Here is an 18,111-nt window from a genome sequence, read left to right on the forward strand (position 1 = left end):
GAGCCATCTGATCCTGGTTGAAGGGCCCAGATTCTTGTGGGTGGATCAGAAAACACATGTACTGCATCAAGTTTTTACTTTGTCATCTACGATTTAGCAAACGCACTTGAATTGCATTCTTAATTGTTCAATACATACATGATCAGGATTAGAGAACATAGTTTTCCTATTTCTTTCCTTGTAATGTAAATTATATTCTTTTTCCTTGTATTTGTAGATGCATGATGCTCTGACAAGCGGAAACATCAGGACTACAGACAGATAGAAGAAGCTTTTATCAAAGTCTCCCCTTTCTGACAATTGAGAGAATTTTTATGCAAGATAAATTTAACTCTGTTCTTGGTCATGAATCTTTACGTGTCTGTGCTCAACTGAATCGTGTTTCCTTGGTGTGATCTCTCCCAGAGCAAGAAGTAGTATAACCGGCGGGAAATGCTAGAGATTTTTTGCTATGTACCATCAAGATAGTATGGCTTATCATTTTAAATAGCAATGCCTAATGAGTGCTCATCATATTAGTCCTTAATACTCTGTCTTGCTGGCCATGTACTAAAAATGGCACTTCCACGTCTAATGAAGATAAGTATGCTTGTGATATGCTCAATCTGGGATTGTCCAGTCTGATGTTTACTTATGCTTTATAAATAGGAGGGAGTGGGGGGAAAGAGCTATAGAAGAAAACACCCTGTTATCACTCCTAATTCAATAGTATGGTAGTATTCATAAGGAAATATAAGTAGGCATCGGTCTCTAAATGTTCTAACTTTCATGGTTTGAAACCCTGGTTCGCTCCCGCTCTTTGCGACTTATTTCTATATGTTTCATTTTATGTTTACATATCTTAATGTACACTCTTCCAATACATTGCTTACACTCGGCCTTTGCGTCATGGGCGCAACGGGTCATCTAGTAACCGTTAAACCCTCACTGATGCTCACAAGTAAAATCTACAAGAACAAAGACCACTTATAATAATCAATCTAGAGCCCAGGAACTTAAAGGATGCCTAGCGAGGTCTTTGATGAGAGGAGCATCGATCAGGGTCCATGACGCATATGTTGATGCATGTGATAAGTGTGTCTGGCCCGCATTGGCGTTGACCGTTGATGGCAACTCAACTTAAATTAGGATGAATCGGTGGTCGCCACCTCAAACATTTAATCATGCACATCTAAAATGTGTATTCTCTGCACTTATTAGGATGCACCCAGCGGTTCCAGTGTTATTTCGCAAGGCACAAAACACATTCAACGTCCACCTCAACGTCATTCTTTGTGTAATCTTATACTGTGTGCATGCCTTATAAATAACCGTATGCTTCCTTTGTAAAGATGTACTCCTTACGCAAAAGAAATCTTTAACTTGAACAAGATCCCTAATTTTGAAGCTCTCTCGGTCAATTGAGGTCTCTATTTTGAAATTGGGTTGCTTGTTTTTGACTGGGTCAAGCATGTGGGTCAACTTTGTCAGCCTCTCGTCGTTATTTCCCCTCCGAGATGGCCCACATGCAAGGTAACATGTGCCTTTCTCCGGCGCTTTTCATGTGAGTGTCTTTGTGGGCCTGGCAGGGTTACCCTGCGACGACCGAGTTTCGGAGCTGATTGTATGGTACGGTGGGCGACATGGGTGCGGTTCCGACCGCTCCGGCTAGCGCTCGCTCTTCCAAACCTCCGGCTAGTACTCGCATATATACATATAATAATCCGAGACCGATGGATCACACAGAAACTGTAAATAAAACTGCCTCAGTCATACCTCAGTTTTTTGCTGTATTTGCTTCACCATGTTAATTTTCAGGTCACGGCTGCTATGTACTTGATTGAGATAGCCTGAGACTATATCTCCAATACTTAAATTAGTATAGTCAGCAATGTCTAGCTTGGCCTTTCGGCGTTCCAGCAGTTCCTCCTTAGCAGAACACTTGGCAAGGACAGTGGGTCGCCCTGGCTCAACAAAGTGAGTCTTTAGAATCTCAACGTCTGGATCAATTGTCTTGGCCGAGCTAGGAGCTTCCGGGTTATCAGAGCTGTTGAGAGTATTTTCGGTGGATGGATCAGAGGTTGGTGCTGGAATGTCATAGGCTGGTTCAGGCGGTGGCTGATGGGTAGAACTATCAGGAGAAGTCATGCCAAGCTCTGGTTCAGTCACAACCGGGTCTCGGGACAACTTACTCTTTTTTGCCCTCTTACTAGGCTTCACTTGCACGCTGTGGACAAAGGAAGAAGGATGAGTATAAAAGCATGGGTAAGGTAAAGCATAAGGTAAACAAAAATAAGTTACCCCGGGGCAGTTTTGAAAGCCGGCATGTTAGATTGCATAGACTCGCCGGAGGAAGGAGAGGTATCCTGATAATTGGAGTCAGATGAATTGAGAGGTTGGCGAAATAAACCCGCCAAAGGTAAAACAGAACGTAAATCGGAGATAACCTCAGTCCGACGCTTACTGGTTACGTCAGGTAAGCCGGAGGAGATCTCTACATCCTTGCTGTTCCGGGTCTGCCTCCGGCTTTCAAACTGTTGTTGCTTCAAAAGAAATTGAGGATCTTGATAAGCTAGAGGATGTGAAAATCTTACTTTCCGGATCACCCTTCGGATTTTTTGCTTTGGCAAGGGCTCTGAGTCGGAGGAGATTATAGTTACCTCTTTGTCAATTGCTTGGCTGTTCCCCGTATCCTCCTGAAAGGATAGAATGTCAATAAAATAATGATAAAAGAGTCAGGAGAGTTAAGAATTGCCTCTTCTTCATCATCAGAAGTGTCGCCCAATTTGAATAAATCTGAAGCGCTTGGTTTCTTCTTCCTTGAAGTTCCTGTTTTGGCGGCTTTCCTTTCGGCTCTTTTTTCCGCTCTGGCTTGTTTGACCGCCTCATGGTCATATTTGACCTTCCAGAAGTTGTCATCGGCCTGTGAAAAATGATAAGGGGTTATGAGTAAAAGCAAGATGTAATATAGTAAAGAGTATTCATTGAGGTTGGTGACTCACAGCAGGGGCCGGGTTCTTCTAGCAGAAGGGAAGTAAGCCAAAGGCATTACTAATCACCGTGCCTTCTTTCAGCAATGATTGGATCATGGCCTCCACCACATCTTCTGGTAAGTCATCGGGGCTATGACGCAGTCGGCCATCCTTCTCGCCGGAGTAAGTGCACATTAAGCCGGGGCGGCGACTTAACGGAAGCACTCGCCAAGTAACCCATACTCGGACCAGGTCGATGCCGTCTAAGCCATTTCCCAAAAGAGCTTTGATTTTTCTAATGGTGGGAGCAAGTGGCAGACGTTCAACAGTAGTCAGTTTATCCGGCAACGGATGGTTGGACTCAAGGCGCGGGGCGCGGAAGCCGGGCAGAGGATTTTCCTCAGCCGGAGAAGTGTCCTGACAGTAGAACCACGTCCGATTCCAATCCTTTGGGTGACTCGGCAGTTCGGCATGAGGCAGTCTCTCCGCCGCTGAATCGAGATGCCACCGAGTTCAAGACTGGGCCCGTTGGCACGTTCATTCTGCCGGTTTAAATAGAACAGCGCTCTGAATAAAAGTATATTGGGCTTCTCTCCAAGGTACACCTCACAGAAGACTTGGAAGTTGCAAATGTTTGACACGGAATTGGGCCCGATGTCTTGAGGTCTGAGGTCAAAGAAATGCAAAACATCCCTGAAGAATTTTGAACCAGGTGGAGTGAAGCCCCGGTTCATGTGATTAGTAAACACGATTACCTCCCCCTTTTTGGGTTGAGGCTTCTCCTCTGGCGGGTTAGGAGCACGATAAGACATGACCTCCTTCGTCTTGTGCAGATGGCCGGATTTCACAAAATCAGACAAAGTGCTCTCTGTAACAGTGGATTTGACCCAGTTGCAGGTCACGGGAGCTTTGGGAGCCTTGGGTGCCATTATGTAAATTGAAGCCTATGACAAAATAAGAGGTTCCGGTTCAACTTTAACCCGGAGGAAAACAATTTAAGTTTATTCAAGATGGCAGCTTAAGAAGGGGCCTAATGACATATGACTGATTATACCTGGTTGCCTAAGTCGCTATGGGAATCAGTAACAGTTAGAAGTTATTTTAAGTTGCCAGGAGCTGGCAAGGCTGTCAATTAACATTGTCTATTTTAAACCGGCAATGAGGGCCGCTAGAGTTAAATGGGCTTAACATAAACAGGTTTCGCAATTGGCGGATATTATTTTGGATCAAACAGGTGCACAGAAAGGAAAATATTCTAGACCTAAAACTAGTACAGATAAGTTCATCAGTGCTAAACAAGGCTTCTGTACAGAGAAAAGGAATCTACTTGTGTTTGAAATGGGTGCGAAATAGCTACCGCATCAGTTTGATATCATTTTAAGGATCAAGAAACGGCGGTGGTGATGAAATCTACAAGGGGTTCCTGACGAACAATGAAGAACACCGAGGAACTCGAAGGTCCTAATGCGAATCTGAGGAACAAGAAGGAGGAAACTTACAGATGCAGAGTTGCTGTGGAGTTTCATCGTGCTTTTCTGGTCAAATCAGGTTGATGCAACGGCCTGAGTTGGCGAGGACGAGGAGATCTGCGATGGCGGCCGCGGTGGAGCTCGAGCGGCAGAGAGAGAGAGAGCGAGAGGAAGAAGACGAATGACTGAGGAAGAAAATGAAGAAGACCTAGGCCGAGCCTATTTATAGGGAAGGGCCGACCAGGATGGTGCGAGAAATGAGGAGATTGGATATTATTATCCAGCGACCCCGACGCCTCGGGTTTTAGGACAATCAGTAAAGGCAAAGATCCATTGAAGATATAGCAGGATAAAATAAGGATTTAATTGGAGATGACGTCACGGTGGGTTAACGTGGATCCAGAAGATGACATCATGGCGGGTTAAAAACCTTTGCACAGGCAGAAAGTTGAAGGTTTATTTCTGAAGTATTTTAAGATTGACATGAACCGGTTCAACTCAATCTGGGGCCTAATGTTGGGAATATAACTATTTGTGTAAGCCGCCCAGGAGGGGCCGGGTTACGCAAAGAAGACTCATCAGAAAGAAGCCCAAGACCAAGCATGAAGATGGCGGTTCAATAAAGGGTCTAAGGCCCACCAGCGACTTGAGGCCCGTCGTAGTAAACCGCCATAATGGCATGACTTGTATCGTAAGGTAGATTTAACTAGTCACCGAGCCGAACACTGTTTATGAGCCGGCCGGGACTCTGTAAGCCGCAGGGCCCCGACCCGTGTATATAAGGGGGCGACCCGCTGGCGGCTGAGGGTAAGAAACAACTCATTGAGAACCGGGCATAGCGTATCTCGCTTCCTGGTCATCGAAACATTAAGCAATACCAACCCAACTAGACGTAGGCCTTACCTTCATCGTAAGGGGCCGAACTAGTATAAACCTCCCGTGTCTCTTGTCCTAGTAACCCCTTCAAGCTTCCCAGTTGCGATGGCTCCACGATTAAGTCTTTTCGCTAGGACATCTGACGTGACAATTCCACGACAGGAGCAGAGGGGCGGTGGAGATTATATCGAGGCGCCCAGACCAGAGAAAGAGCATGAATCGACATTGGTAAGTGATATGCAATTATCGCGGCTGGCGATTGGCATGCATCGATCACCGGCTCTGATTATTTTCGTCAATCAATTGCCTGTAAATGAATTCCAAACAGCAATCGACGATTCGCTGCCCCACCCACCTCCCCGTTGCGTCACCGCGAGGCAACGCAGAGGATGGTTAGCATTCCGCGCCAGTGCCCCATGGCATCGGCCTGCGAGGCGAACCGGTCGGTCGGAGACGAGGGACAGTCACCATGCTAGCCACCGAGAGAGGGCTGCGCCATTTTTTCCACGAGACGATCGATGGCTGCCATGTGGACGGAGAGTGGTACACCATATTGCCCATTTGGCCCAATTTAACACGAGAGGGCCAAAATTGTTTCCGGAGCAGCGGCCCACTACGTGTGGCGCTTGCTGGGTAGCGAACGAAAGCCAGGCATGACTGAAAGGTAATCGGACAGTTGAAAACACACAAACCGAAGATCCAACGGCTGAGAATGTTAGTGGCTTGAGATGGTTGGAAAGATGCGCAGTTTTAATATCTCTAATTGTTCTAACATTTTAGTGTGTTTATTCACTAATTTCAGTTCGTATATAGCTCATATTAAAATATCCTAAACATTTTATATGTATGAATTGAGGGATTATTTAAAAAGTAGCTATTAATAAAAACTTAAAAAGACAAATAAAAAACATATACTCCCTCACTTCCTGAATATTTGTCTTTTTAGAGATTTAAAACATATTTTAGAGTGTAGATTCATTTATTTTGCTCCGTATGTAGTCAATTGTTGAAATCATTAGAAAGACAAATATTTAGAAACAGAGAAAGTACTATATATACCCACAAGATAAAATTTGAGTTTCTCGCAAAAAAAGAAAGATAAAATTTGAGTTCTTGTTTGAAACTCGCAGTAAGAAATATGAAGCCGGGAAAAAGATTTGGACCCATTTGTCATTCACCATAAACACTACACCACAACTGAAAAAGGGAACACTACACCGTGCAAGGCCCACTGTCAGATCAGCCAATCAGAATCGAGGAATCCTGGCCAACGATCCGCGTGACTCTACACAGACACAGTCACACCCCAACCAATCAGAAACCTGTAATCGCCTTCCCACGGATCGCACCCCACGATCCGCGTGCTCCAACCCAAAAACCAATCTCAGCCGCCCACCCGCCACCAATCCAACGCCCCAAATCCATCTTCCATCCACTCGACCTCGCCGCAGCGCCGAAATTTTTCCAGTATCCCGCCGGCTCCTCCCTACTTAACCGCCCCCATCCTCTCCATCCCATCTCATCCAGCTCCCAAATCCCCCAAGCAATCAACAACCACCGAAGCAGCCTCCCCTCCCCACCCCCACCCCGCAGCAATGGCTCGCACGAAGCAGACGGCGAGGAAGTCGACCGGCGGGAAGGCGCCGAGGAAGCAGCTGGCGACCAAGGCGGCGCGCAAGTCGGCCCCGGCCACCGGCGGGGTGAAGAAGCCCCACCGCTTCCGCCCCGGCACCGTCGCGCTCCGTGAGATCCGCAAGTACCAGAAGAGCACGGAGCTGCTGATCCGCAAGCTGCCGTTCCAGCGCCTGGTGCGGGAGATCGCGCAGGACTTCAAGACCGACCTCCGCTTCCAGAGCTCCGCCGTTTCCGCGCTGCAGGAGGCCGCCGAGTCGTACCTCGTCGGGCTCTTCGAGGACACCAACCTCTGCGCCATCCACGCCAAGCGCGTCACCATCATGCCCAAGGACATCCAGCTCGCCCGCCGCATCCGCGGGGAGAGGGCCTAGGTAGCGGTAGCCGCGTGCGTGCGTTATCAGAGAGTCCTACTGTGATGTTCCGGTTTCAGAGCTTGGTGGTGTAGCTTAACATGTTCCTGTCCGCTCTCATCGTTGTCTTGCCATATTTAGCTCCTCGCTGCGATGAATTATCAATGAAGAGTGCAGTTATCATCATATGAATCTCATTTCAGTGTTTTTCTCTGTGATGCGTACTGCTTTCTTGTTCTTCATTTATGTTGTCTAGCTGTATGATGGTTGTGATGTGATGCAGAGGAAGAACGCGGTTGCCGCATAATAATTTTCATCCCTTTCCTCATTGGATTTTTCAGTGTTCGTTTTCTTCCACTCTACTTTATTTTTGGATTTTTTACTCATGTTTTCTGATGGCGCTGCTGTGATGGAGATGAAGAACAGTATCGCCGCTTAATGATTTCCGTCCATGGATAAGCCCACCGCCGTTGTGTTGCTCCATATTTGTTCCCCAGATTTTGTTCTGGAAGTTTCCAGGTGCTCCGCGTTTGCCTCTTTGGCCCTTCAGTTGGTGGTTGGCGGAAGGAATCCAATAGTAGCTGAAAACCAACGCTGTCCTCCCAAGGCTGGCCCGCTGTCATTGACTTGTCGACGTTGTGGGGGTGAGACCGAATCCAGCAAAGTAGGAAACGGGAGGGGAGAAACTTCTTTTACTTCCGCGCGGCGATCTCCACTCCCGTCCAAACCCATCCAACTCACCGCCCAAGGTCGCCGCGGATCCAGTAGCCTCGTCGGAGCGGAGATGAAGATCACGGCGCTCGTCGTGCTGAAGCCGTCGGCGGGAGGCGCCGGGGGCTCCTCCAGCGGCGGGCAGGGCTCGGAGGCGCTCGTGCTGGCCAACGCCACGGACGTCAGCCACTTCGGCTTCTTCCAGCGCGGCGCCGCCCGCGAGTTCATTGTCTTCGTCGCCCGCACCGTCGCCCAGCGCACCCAGCCCGGCCAGCGCCAGTCCGTCCAGCACGAAGGTAACCACCCCTCCTCAGATCTGCTTGCCGCTGCCCTCTAGGTCTAGCTTACTTTGTGATCCGATGCTCAGATCCGGGGTCTGGGTTTGGAACTACAGGCCTCGCAGTAGTTTGATTCCTAGAGCAAGGCCAACATGGGTGATTCCGGCGATCTCTGCAAAGTAGCCTGTAGCCCTATCCAGTTCATCGGATGCGCTGTTGGAAGAGATATTGTTGCTGAAAGTAGCGCTGTAGGTTTGTAATTGTCTCTCCATAATGATTCATGATTATGTGACAATATTGACAATTTGGTGGATTTGACCTAATTTTGATGCTCACGGCGTAATTTAAATCCCAGTTGCTCTTATTCATTGTATGTTCAGTTGATTGCCGGTGTTCCTTCTTGTTTCAGTGACTTTGAGCAAATTCATTTTCGCATATGTAATTGTGAAGATATAATCATTCAGACACTTTGTTGTTTCTTTGCAGAATACAAGGTTCACTCACACAACAGAAATGGCCTCTGCGTGGTGGCATTCATGGATGATCACTATCCTGTACGAAGTGCATTTTCTCTTCTGAATAAGGTAATAGATCGTTGTTGTTGAAACTCATGTATTATGTATTTCATGATTGGTCTATGATCATTTTTTACCAACAGGCCGGGATCGATCTTCCTGTTATGTGTTCTTATTCCGAATGGCCTAAACAACCATAAAGTTGTTTTGCTTCTAGATACAGACTAGCTACAACCTATAACCAATGTTCGGAGTCTTGCTTCGGTGTTCAATGAAATGTATACCATGTTGTCTGAGAAAACAATGGAGTGCGATGTTGTCTAGGGTCCCTTTTTTTTGTAATTAGCTAGAGAGCAGAGACTGATAAACCATGTACAGTCTTTGCTAAACAAATATATTTTTCTCCTGACATATATTCAAATGTGTATAGATAATAATCATGATTTTATCGAGGTCATGTGAAAATTTGTTGTACTGTTATAACTGAATAAGTTCCATAGAGCAGTTCTTCCATAGTAGTGTTTTCTGGTGATACTTAGCTGTGATGTGTTTTATGAAGGTACTTGACGAATACCAGAAGGCTTTTGGGAATGCTTGGAAAGCTGCCACAGCAGATTCCACTCAAGAGTGGCCTTTCCTGATGGAAGCTTTGACAAAATTTCAGGTATAACCATCTATGGAAGGTTCTGTATGCTCATGTGTTCATTGCTAGGAGGTAGCATAATGCTATATGTTTTTTTCCGGGCATAGTAATCGATACACTGGTCTATTTTTCCTATATACTCCACGGTAAGAAGAATTGAGAGGGAGGGAGGGAGCAACCACACTTGTAATAAGTTGTCTCTTTCACAATTCTGCGATATCCATCGTATAACCACAGTTGTTCTCTATTTCTTGTTTTATCTTTTATGATGAAGAAGATGGCCAGATAAAAGTTTGGTGTGCTGGGGGATTCTATTTTCTTAGGAATGTGTTGTATCTTGTAGTTGTATGCCTGTTTTTGAAAGAAAAAGTTGCTATGTATTCCAGACCCATGGTATTCTGTGTTGGCTTCTCAGGGATTGGTTCTATATTTTGCACATATTCATGAATAGGTTCTATGTTTGGACATGTCAGTGTATTTTTGCAGTATGCTTTATTCTCTGGTCATTTTCATTGCTTTGTCCAACTTGCCGGAACCGATGAGTAAACTTGTTTTTTTTAATGATGAAGCATCTGCCATTTTGTAGGATCCTGCAGAGGCTGACAAGTTAACAAAAATCCAGAGGGACTTGGATGAAACAAAAATTATCCTAGTAAGTGTTTTCTTATTTGATTTTTTTCTGCCTGCTTGGATATCTACAGATTTACCCACTACTTGCACCACACACAATGGGTGCAAGGCCAGTCAACCCCATCTTGTACCGAAGATGTCATGCTGTTTTTGTGTGTGTGGGAGCAACCTATTGCTGATATGCTTTATTTGTGTTTGAATAATTTAACAGCATAAAACTATAGAGAATGTCCTTCAAAGAGGAGAGAGGTTGGATAGCTTGGTTGAAAAAAGCTCAGACCTGAGTGCTGCTTCACAGGTAAGCATATATCTATCTGTTTTCTATTTACCTCATGAGTGCTTTTGTGTTTAATGACATGGTGAAAAATTGCTAGTTACTGTTAGTTATCTCCGAGCTACAACGAGCATTCAACATCTTTGAGCCTCAGCCTGCACATTATTTTGCTGCAGGCGCACTTGTTATGACCGGCATATTAGGGGCTTAACCCAGTTAGTTGTGGCCCAGTTTATCTTATCGTTATTAGGGGCTTAGCCCAATTATCTTATTAGGAGGATTATATAAACTTGTGTAAGGACCCGTATTGGGATTAAGCAAGAAGCAATCATATTTGCTCGGCTTCCTTAGGGAGCCGGGAGACCTAACCCTAGCCGCCGCTGCGCTCTCTCTCTCTCTCGCGCGCACACGCAACGACGGCGACCACGCCTTCCTCCACGCCATCCCTCCTTCCACCGCTACAGCCTGAGACCATGCCCTGGTAGGGATCCGGTTCCTACCAATTTGGTATCAGATAGCTCTAGTGCGCTCATGTCCTCACCGCCGCCCACCCCGACCCTTCCGCTGCCGACCGCGACAACCGCCCTGATGGCCACCACGGCCAGTGCCCCGCTCTTGCCGGTGCCGGTCACCTCCGTCGCGCCCGTCCCCGTCGTCTTCACCCTGGAGGAGATGACGACTGCCATTCGGGATCTCACCCAGGCGGTCATGGGCATCTACACGTTCCTCGCGAGATCCTATGGGCCGTAGCTGCCTGTGCCCTTCGCCACCGCCCCGCCGCCGCCGCAGCCGCCGTGGCAGCCGCCGTCCTTGGCGACCCCTGTCGCCGCCGCCATGCAGCAGCTGCCATGGCAGCCGCCACCAGCTACGAACCCCGGCGCCTCCACCATGCAGCAGGGGCAACAGCTGCAGCCGTCACCACCGGCGACCGCGGCCCTGGGCATCCCGACGACGGGCCCGGGGGTGCCCATCCACCAGGTCCGGTTTCCCATGTCGCCGTCTTCGTTACCGGCCTGGCTCGCTGGGTCCCTTCCGCCGGTCTACACGACGGCCTCGGTCGGGCCGCACGTGCTGCCTCCGCCGGTGACGCACCCGGCCATGCAGTTTGGCGGGTCCTCGGGCTACGCCGAGCCCTTCGCCAGCGTCGACGGGCCCCTGTTCCAGGGCGGCACCCTGATGCCCGCATACTCGGCCCCGTCATCCTCGCTGCGCTGTGCTGACGAGGCGCACCCGCCCGTCGTCCATGTCCAGACGCTGCCGAGATTCTCCAAGCTGGAGTTCGCGACCTACGACGGCACCGTCGACCCCCTGAATTGGCTCAACAAATGCGACCAATTTTTCAGGGGACAGCGCACGCTCGCGTCCGACCGCACCTGGATCGCCTCGTATCATCTCCGAGGAGCCGCACAGACGTGGTACTATGCCCTCGAACAAGACGAGGGCGACATGCCACCATGGGAACGCTTCCGCGAATTGTGCCTCTTGCGCTTCGGTCTACCTATACGCGGGAGCCGTCTGGCGGAGCTTGGGCGTCTTCCGTTCCTCACCTCGGTGCAAGACTTCGCCGACCGCTTCCAGGCACTGGCGTGCCACGCCCCCGGCGTTTCGGCTCGTCAGCGGGCTGAGCTCTTCGTCGGCGGCCTACCGGACCACATTCGCGTGGACGTGGAGATGCACGGGCCATAGAACCTCCAGACGGCCATGTACTACGCCCGCACGTTCGAGTGTCGCGCGGTGGCCATCCAGCAGGCGCCACCACCCCGGGCCGCTGGGCCGCCACCTTGGCCAGAAGTTCCCGCGCAGGGTCGGCTTGCCCAGGCTTCCGCGACGCCCCTCGCCGCGGCTGCGGCATGCCCGTTCCCCCGGCTTACCCCGGCCGAGCAACTCGAGCGTCGCGGCCAAGGGTTGTGCTTCAACTGTGACGAGCCCTACGTACCGGGCCACGTCTGCCCACAACTCTTCTACCTGGAGGCTGCAGACTACATTGAGGAGGACCCCGCGGGCTCGGCGACCAGCCCGCCCCAGTTGACGTGGAGGTGTTTGGCGACCGTTGATCTGCCCCGCCTTCCAGCTCGAGGACGAGCTGTTTGTGCAGGCGGGGAGAGATGTTATGACTGGCATATTAGGGGCTTAGCCTAGTTAGTTGTGGCCCAATTTATCTTATCGTTATTAGGGGCTTAGCCCAATTATCTTATTAGGAGGATTATATAAACTCGTGCAAGGACCCGTTTTGGGATTAAGCAAGAAGCAATCATATTTGCCCGGCTTCCTTAGGGAGCCGGGAGACCTAACCCTAGCCACCGCTGCGCTCTCTCTCTCTAGCCGGGAGACCACGCCTTCCTCCATGCCATCCCTCCTTCCACCCCTACAACCTGAGACCACACCCTGGTAGGGATCCGGTTCCTACCAGCACTTGTGCATATACTCCATTAAATTGTAAAGTTTACTTGTCTAGTGTGAAAGGATCACTGCTCATGGGATGACTGTAAAGTGATACTTATTTCTATTCATGTACTATATGTGATGCTAATATAATTTTGTTGGTTTGTATAATAATATAAATCTAGTTGTAATGTCCTTCACTCCTATTTCTTTACAACATTGACCAAAGCTGCTCTAATGCTGCGCTTACAACATCTGGCCTGTAATCCTATATTCCTAAATAGTTGATCCCCACTACTATTCCTTGGAACATGCACACATACCACATCAGAACACATATCACCTATTAATTGTTTCCTTCTTTTCTACCCCCCCAGTTCACTATTATAAGATGTTCTAACTTTTTTCTGAATCAGATGTATATAGGCGTGTTTTAGTGTGTTTGTTCACTCATTTTGATCCGTATGTAGTCCACACTGAAATATCCAAAACGCCTTATAATAGTGAACGGAGGGAGTATTTTTTAGTTGCACGCTCACCCCACTATCTACCTATTTTATTCTATCCATGCAACTCATCCACATCAACAAGTCATGCATGTTTGCCACATCATCAGCATGCCATCTCATCATAGTTAATCCTCACACTTCATCCATGTCATCACTATTACCAATGTTAGCATGTGTTCCTGTTGCAACGTGCTGGTTATCTTCTAGTATAATTATAATTTCTTGAACTCTGTCCAGTTTCCAGAATGCTTGTTGTTAGATACAGCGTATAATGTACATATGGCAAAAGGGCTCTTACGACACTTCTTTTAACTTGCTGATGAAAATCATGATGTTAGTGTTATGGGTCATTTCAATGCTTCGCTTATTTCTGTTATCATATATTTTCCTGAGATGTTATTCTGCCTTTTCAGATGTTCTATAAGCAGGCGAAGAAAACAAACAGTTGTTGTACTATACTTTGAAGTTTGAAGTGTGATCCTGCAATTATCTTGGAAGGCTCCAGGTTAATGCTGTTTTCCGACAAAGATCCTGATACTGTTATACTTGCTCCTTGTACCTTCAGTTACGCCTTCTGCTCCCGTTTCTCAGAAAGAAAATCAACCGGATATTGTTGTGCTGTACTAAGTCTGGTTGCCCATGAAAGTGTCTGTGAGGCACGGGATCAATACTGTAAATCTGTTATTCTTTGGTGACGCCTTCGAATAGCAACTAACATCACTTAGCAATGGCCAACATCATTGTCTTCCCTGCTTAGATTGTCGATATCTCATTTCTCAAGTATGTTGGAGCACAGTTGCTGCCCTTACATTATGTACTGTATGTTGGAACACTGGTTGCTCATAATTTATGTTGTGATATTGTTGAAGATTATGCTTCTGTGATTTTGTTACAAGTTTATTTATGTTTGAGTGTTCTGCTTGCGATATGCATACTGTGTTAAATGGTCAACATGCATACCGTGTCAAATGCAAATGCCTTTGCTGATTTCCTGGATGCAACTTTTATTATTATACAAGCAACGGTATAAATGGGCACGTTTTCTCTGTTGACCTTAGTCGGCGAAGTTATAGACAGTGTCAAGTTTGCGCCAGTGGCTTGACTGGACCACGAAAGTGCATTCGAATCCAGGATCTGAAGCCACACTTGAGGCTGAGCCTGGTATATACCACGTATGGTTGAAAAGGGGTAGGATATTCACTGGTCATAAAAAAAAAAGGTAGGATATTCCACGTACGCGTGAAGGGCAGGCCATCAAGCAAAGTTCGTCTTGATTATTGAATTCAATAACAGATGCCAACAGCCCAAGCTTTGCTTGATACGAACCGCCGTTTCGCCCCTGACGACCGTCGCAAAACCGCCTCGCCGTCACGTCGGGCTTCAGGTTATAGCTAAACAGAGCCGCTGTCGGCGTGATGGCTAAGCGCCCGCGTTGGCGCCTTGCTCCGGCGGGAAGGTTACGTGCGGGCGCGGGACAAAGCCCTGCGCTCCTCTCACTCACTCCCATCACCTCACCAGTCACCACGCGACGGCCACAGACGCGCCCGGCCACCGTGCTACCAGCCATCGCGGATAGAGGGGATAGGCCTCGGCGCTCATTCCGTTGGAGCCCCAAGCCCCTCCGCTCCCAGCCTCACTTTCTCCCCGCGCTACCTACCAAAACGGCACGCCGCGCGTCACGTCACGGTTCGCAGCCGGCCACTTCCCGCGCCGTACTACTTGGGCATAGATAGATCGCTCACTTCCGGGGTCCGCGCTGCAAGCAAAACGAGCTCTCCGTCCGAGCTAAGCGAACGAGAGGGAGGGTAGGGTCGTCCCCGGCCGATCGGAGAAGATGGATCACGCGGCGGACACGTTCCGGACGGACCTGATGACCATCACGCGGCACGTGCTGAACGAGCAGAGCAGGCACCCAGAGTCGCGCGGCGACCTCACCATCCTCCTCTCCCACATCGTCCTCGGCTGCAAGTTCGTCGCCTCCGCCGTCAACAAGGCCGGCCTCGCCAAGCTCACCGGTCTCGCCGGCGAGACCAACGTCCAGGCAAGCTGCTGTGCTCTTCCTCTTTCTTTTCTCTTCTCTCCAGTTCAGTTTTGCTTCCGATCCGTGGGAATGGAAGCATGATGATGATGATGATGATGATGATGGTTGCCTGTTTGTCAATTGGTGGCGCGGGCTCTTCAGGGGGAGGAGCAGAAGAAGCTGGACGTGCTCTCCAACGAGGTGTTCGTCAATGCCCTCGTCAGCAGCGGCCGCACCGTATGAATGTCTCATCCCATTTCTTTTTTTTCCCTGCCATTTCTTTTCTTTTTGTACATACAAGATTGTTGATTTCATTCTGTTTTGTGACACTGCTTTGCGCTGCGAACCGATACGTGCAGTGTGTTCTTGTGTCCGAGGAGGACGAGAAGGCGACGTTCGTGGACCCTAAGCTCCGTGGGAAGTGCGTAAAAGCCTTCGGCTCCTTGATTGCTCTGCTCAAATACCTTGATGTGGTCAAGGAGCGAATTTTCCTCTGTTGTTTCTGATGAAATGTGCGGATCTTCATTTTCCATCAGGTACTGTGTCTGCTTTGACCCCCTGGATGGCTCCTCCAACATCGACTGCGGCGTCTCCATCGGAACGGTAGGGGAAGCGCACAAGTAATTTCAAAGCTAAAAAAGTTGTTCGGAACACGCACAATTACGGGGAGTCTGCTTTCCTTTTTGCCATTTCAAAGTCCCAGGGGATATGCTCATAAAAAAGTAGAAATATGCTGCATGGACAGTTTATTCCTTATTCTTACATGTTTTTCTACAGATCTTTGGGATCTACATGATCAAGAACCAAGACACCGTGACTCTGGAGGAAGTACTGCAGCCTGGGAAGGACATGATTGCTGCTGGATACTGCATGTATGGGAGTTCCTGCACGGTAATTAATCAAGTTCCCTGACCTCGTGTTGCACAAGCAAGATAAATCTTTGCGTGACTGTAAGCGCACTGTCTGAATTGGCCTGTGTATGCTAATTGTCTGCAGCTTGTCCTGAGCACTGGAAATGGTGTCAACGGCTTCACGCTTGACCCTTCTCTTGGGGAGTTCATAATGACTCATCCAGACATCAAGGTGTGCTGGCAGAATTACTGAGATTTACTGTAGTATTTATTTTCTGAAAATTCACCAAGAGGCGTACTACTAAAATCTGCATGCTTTATGCTTCAGATACCGCCGAAAGGAAAGATCTATTCGGTTAACGAAGGGAATGCCAAGAACTGGGACACCCCTACTGCAAAGTATGAGATCTTGTTGTTTTCAGAGTAGTGTTACTTCCTTGAGTGTTCCTGCTAAAAATTTACCACATATATACAACAGGTACGTGGAGAAGTGCAAGTATCCCACGGATGGTTCATCACCCAAATCCTTGAGATACATTGGCAGGTTTGTGAATCTTCAACCTGCTTACCTGACGAATTGAACAATTTACCTCTCATACTTCAGAAGCTTCCCCCCGACAATGCAAAATTTACACGATCAATGAATGTTAACAAACTTGTAAAATGCTTGTCACAACATATAACACTCCATTCCTGATGGTTCACAGCATGGTTGCCGATGTCCACCGCACCTTGCTATACGGCGGCATATTCCTGTACCCCGCGGACAAGAAGAGCCCGAGCGGAAAGCTCCGGTACGCCACTGCCTGTGCGCACAACTCAAACAGCACCTCCACCATTGCACGCAGCTGTTCTGAAGTTGCCTGAATTTGCTGTGTTTGCAGTGTGATGTATGAGGTGTTCCCCATGTCATTCCTGATGGAGGAGGCTGGAGGCCAGTCTTTCACAGGCAAAGGACGGGTATGTGTTGTTGTGACATGCAAGCATCTCTGTTTTTCTTCCCTTGGCCAGAATTTCATGTCCAGCAACAGACAGTATGTTGACACTCTGTTTGTTGGCAATGCAATGCAGTCGCTTGACCTGATCCCCACCGACATCCACGAGAGATCCCCGATATTCCTGGGCAGCAGCGACGACGTGGAGGAGATCAAGGCGCTGTACGCGGAGGAAGCCAAGAAGGAAGGATCTGCATGATGGTCGACCGGTCGTCGCGCGCAAGGCGTGTGAATCGATGACGACTCGTGGGCCTTGCTGACAATGTGATTCGAATGTCAGGCATTTCTTTTCTATATATACGTCTGTGTCATTCAGTGTAATATAGCGTGGAGGCCTTGAACAGCTTCACTCGTGAGCAGCCAAGGCTTCTGCTTCTTTCCACAATTCGTTCACTGATGATACGTAATATACATCCATGTATACATATATCCATCTCAGGAGGACCAGTGCCGCAAGCTGTGCGGAATGCGTTGCATGTACATACAGATTGCTGCATCGTGTGAGTAAACATGTCGACTATTTCAGAGCCGAAAGATACATGCCAAAGGTCTCAGCCTGAGTGGCTGGCGCGGTTGGCGAAGCCATGTAGTACAAGCTTGGTAGTCAATTGACTACACAGCTTTTTGGTGAAACTAGCCTATAGGTGTATAAATATTGAAACAAATTTGTATAAATTCATATATTCGACTACACAATTTCAAGGCCGCCTTTGCAGAATAATCTTGAACTCAGGCGCTCCAGTCCATGGTAGCTCACCGGTCGCCGCCACGCTGCACAGAGTACATATGGCCGGACTGTTAGAAGAATAGAGAGGGATTGATGGAATCGATGTTTATTGCTTGAGCCTTGTGGTCATATATATAGAAATACATGATCTTTTTGAAGTAAAAAACAAGTCAGAATAATTCCTAGTCTATCCTATGTTTGCAATCTAATCACGATACTCAACACCCCCTGCAGTCACAATGGTAGCGACGCAGACGGTGAGACTGGAGAAGAATCCGAAGGTAAGCCGACGGAC

The 18,111-nt window shown here is 48.3% G+C and overlaps 4 protein-coding genes across 36 annotated transcripts in view; all 4 read left to right on the forward strand.

The window, feature by feature from the left end:
* The window catches only part of LOC119277711, an 8,901-nt gene extending 8,297 nt beyond the window's left edge, over positions 1-604 (forward strand). For all 33 annotated transcript variants that reach the window (XR_005137274.1, XR_005137269.1, XR_005137270.1 and 30 more), the window contains one exon: positions 218-604. The gene's annotated coding sequence lies outside the window, so the exon portion shown is untranslated. The remainder of the gene's footprint in view (positions 1-217) is intronic.
* Positions 605-6,800: 6,196 nt separating this feature from the next.
* Positions 6,801-7,478, forward strand: LOC119277715 (histone H3.2-like). Its single transcript, XM_037559027.1, has one exon. The coding sequence runs from the start codon at positions 6,892-6,894 to the stop codon at positions 7,300-7,302; it is 411 nt and encodes a 136-aa protein (XP_037414924.1). The 5' UTR covers positions 6,801-6,891; the 3' UTR covers positions 7,303-7,478.
* A 381-nt stretch (positions 7,479-7,859) lies between these two features.
* On the forward strand, positions 7,860-14,096 carry LOC119277713 (VAMP-like protein YKT61). Its single transcript, XM_037559026.1, has 6 exons — positions 7,860-8,288; positions 8,757-8,854; positions 9,345-9,449; positions 10,015-10,080; positions 10,270-10,356; positions 13,637-14,096. Exons 1-6 carry the CDS (start codon positions 8,066-8,068, stop codon positions 13,685-13,687), a joined length of 630 nt encoding a protein of 209 aa, XP_037414923.1. The 5' UTR covers positions 7,860-8,065; the 3' UTR covers positions 13,688-14,096.
* Positions 14,097-14,935: 839 nt separating this feature from the next.
* Positions 14,936-17,569, forward strand: LOC119277716 (fructose-1,6-bisphosphatase, cytosolic-like). Its single transcript, XM_037559028.1, has 11 exons — positions 14,936-15,264; positions 15,406-15,480; positions 15,603-15,664; positions 15,780-15,846; positions 16,021-16,134; positions 16,240-16,326; positions 16,423-16,493; positions 16,573-16,638; positions 16,802-16,888; positions 16,979-17,054; positions 17,166-17,569. Exons 1-11 carry the CDS (start codon positions 15,058-15,060, stop codon positions 17,286-17,288), a joined length of 1,035 nt encoding a protein of 344 aa, XP_037414925.1. The 5' UTR covers positions 14,936-15,057; the 3' UTR covers positions 17,289-17,569.
* Positions 17,570-18,111: the final 542 nt, after the last annotated feature.

Source organism: Triticum dicoccoides, chromosome 3B, assembly GCF_002162155.2.
Source record: "Triticum dicoccoides isolate Atlit2015 ecotype Zavitan chromosome 3B, WEW_v2.0, whole genome shotgun sequence".
Classification (NCBI taxonomy): Eukaryota; Viridiplantae; Streptophyta; class Magnoliopsida; order Poales; family Poaceae; genus Triticum; species Triticum dicoccoides.

What these genes read in the sequence shown, in the direction of transcription:
- LOC119277715 (XM_037559027.1), top strand. Translation starts at nt 6,892, where the DNA reads ATGGCTCGCACGAAGCAGACGGCGAGGAAGTCGACCGGCGGGAAGGCG.
- LOC119277713 (XM_037559026.1), top strand. Translation starts at nt 8,066, where the DNA reads ATGAAGATCACGGCGCTCGTCGTGCTGAAGCCGTCGGCGGGAGGCGCC. An exon ending in CATTTTCTCTTCTGAATAAG is followed by an intron (nt 8,855 to 9,344) that starts GTAATAGATCGT and finishes TGTTTTATGAAG; the next exon opens with GTACTTGACGAATACCAGAA. An exon ending in AAGCTTTGACAAAATTTCAG is followed by an intron (nt 9,450 to 10,014) that starts GTATAACCATCT and finishes GCCATTTTGTAG; the next exon opens with GATCCTGCAGAGGCTGACAA.
- LOC119277716 (XM_037559028.1), top strand. Translation starts at nt 15,058, where the DNA reads ATGGATCACGCGGCGGACACGTTCCGGACGGACCTGATGACCATCACG. An exon ending in GACCCTAAGCTCCGTGGGAA is followed by an intron (nt 15,665 to 15,779) that starts GTGCGTAAAAGC and finishes ATTTTCCATCAG; the next exon opens with GTACTGTGTCTGCTTTGACC. An exon ending in TCCTTGAGATACATTGGCAG is followed by an intron (nt 16,639 to 16,801) that starts GTTTGTGAATCT and finishes GATGGTTCACAG; the next exon opens with CATGGTTGCCGATGTCCACC.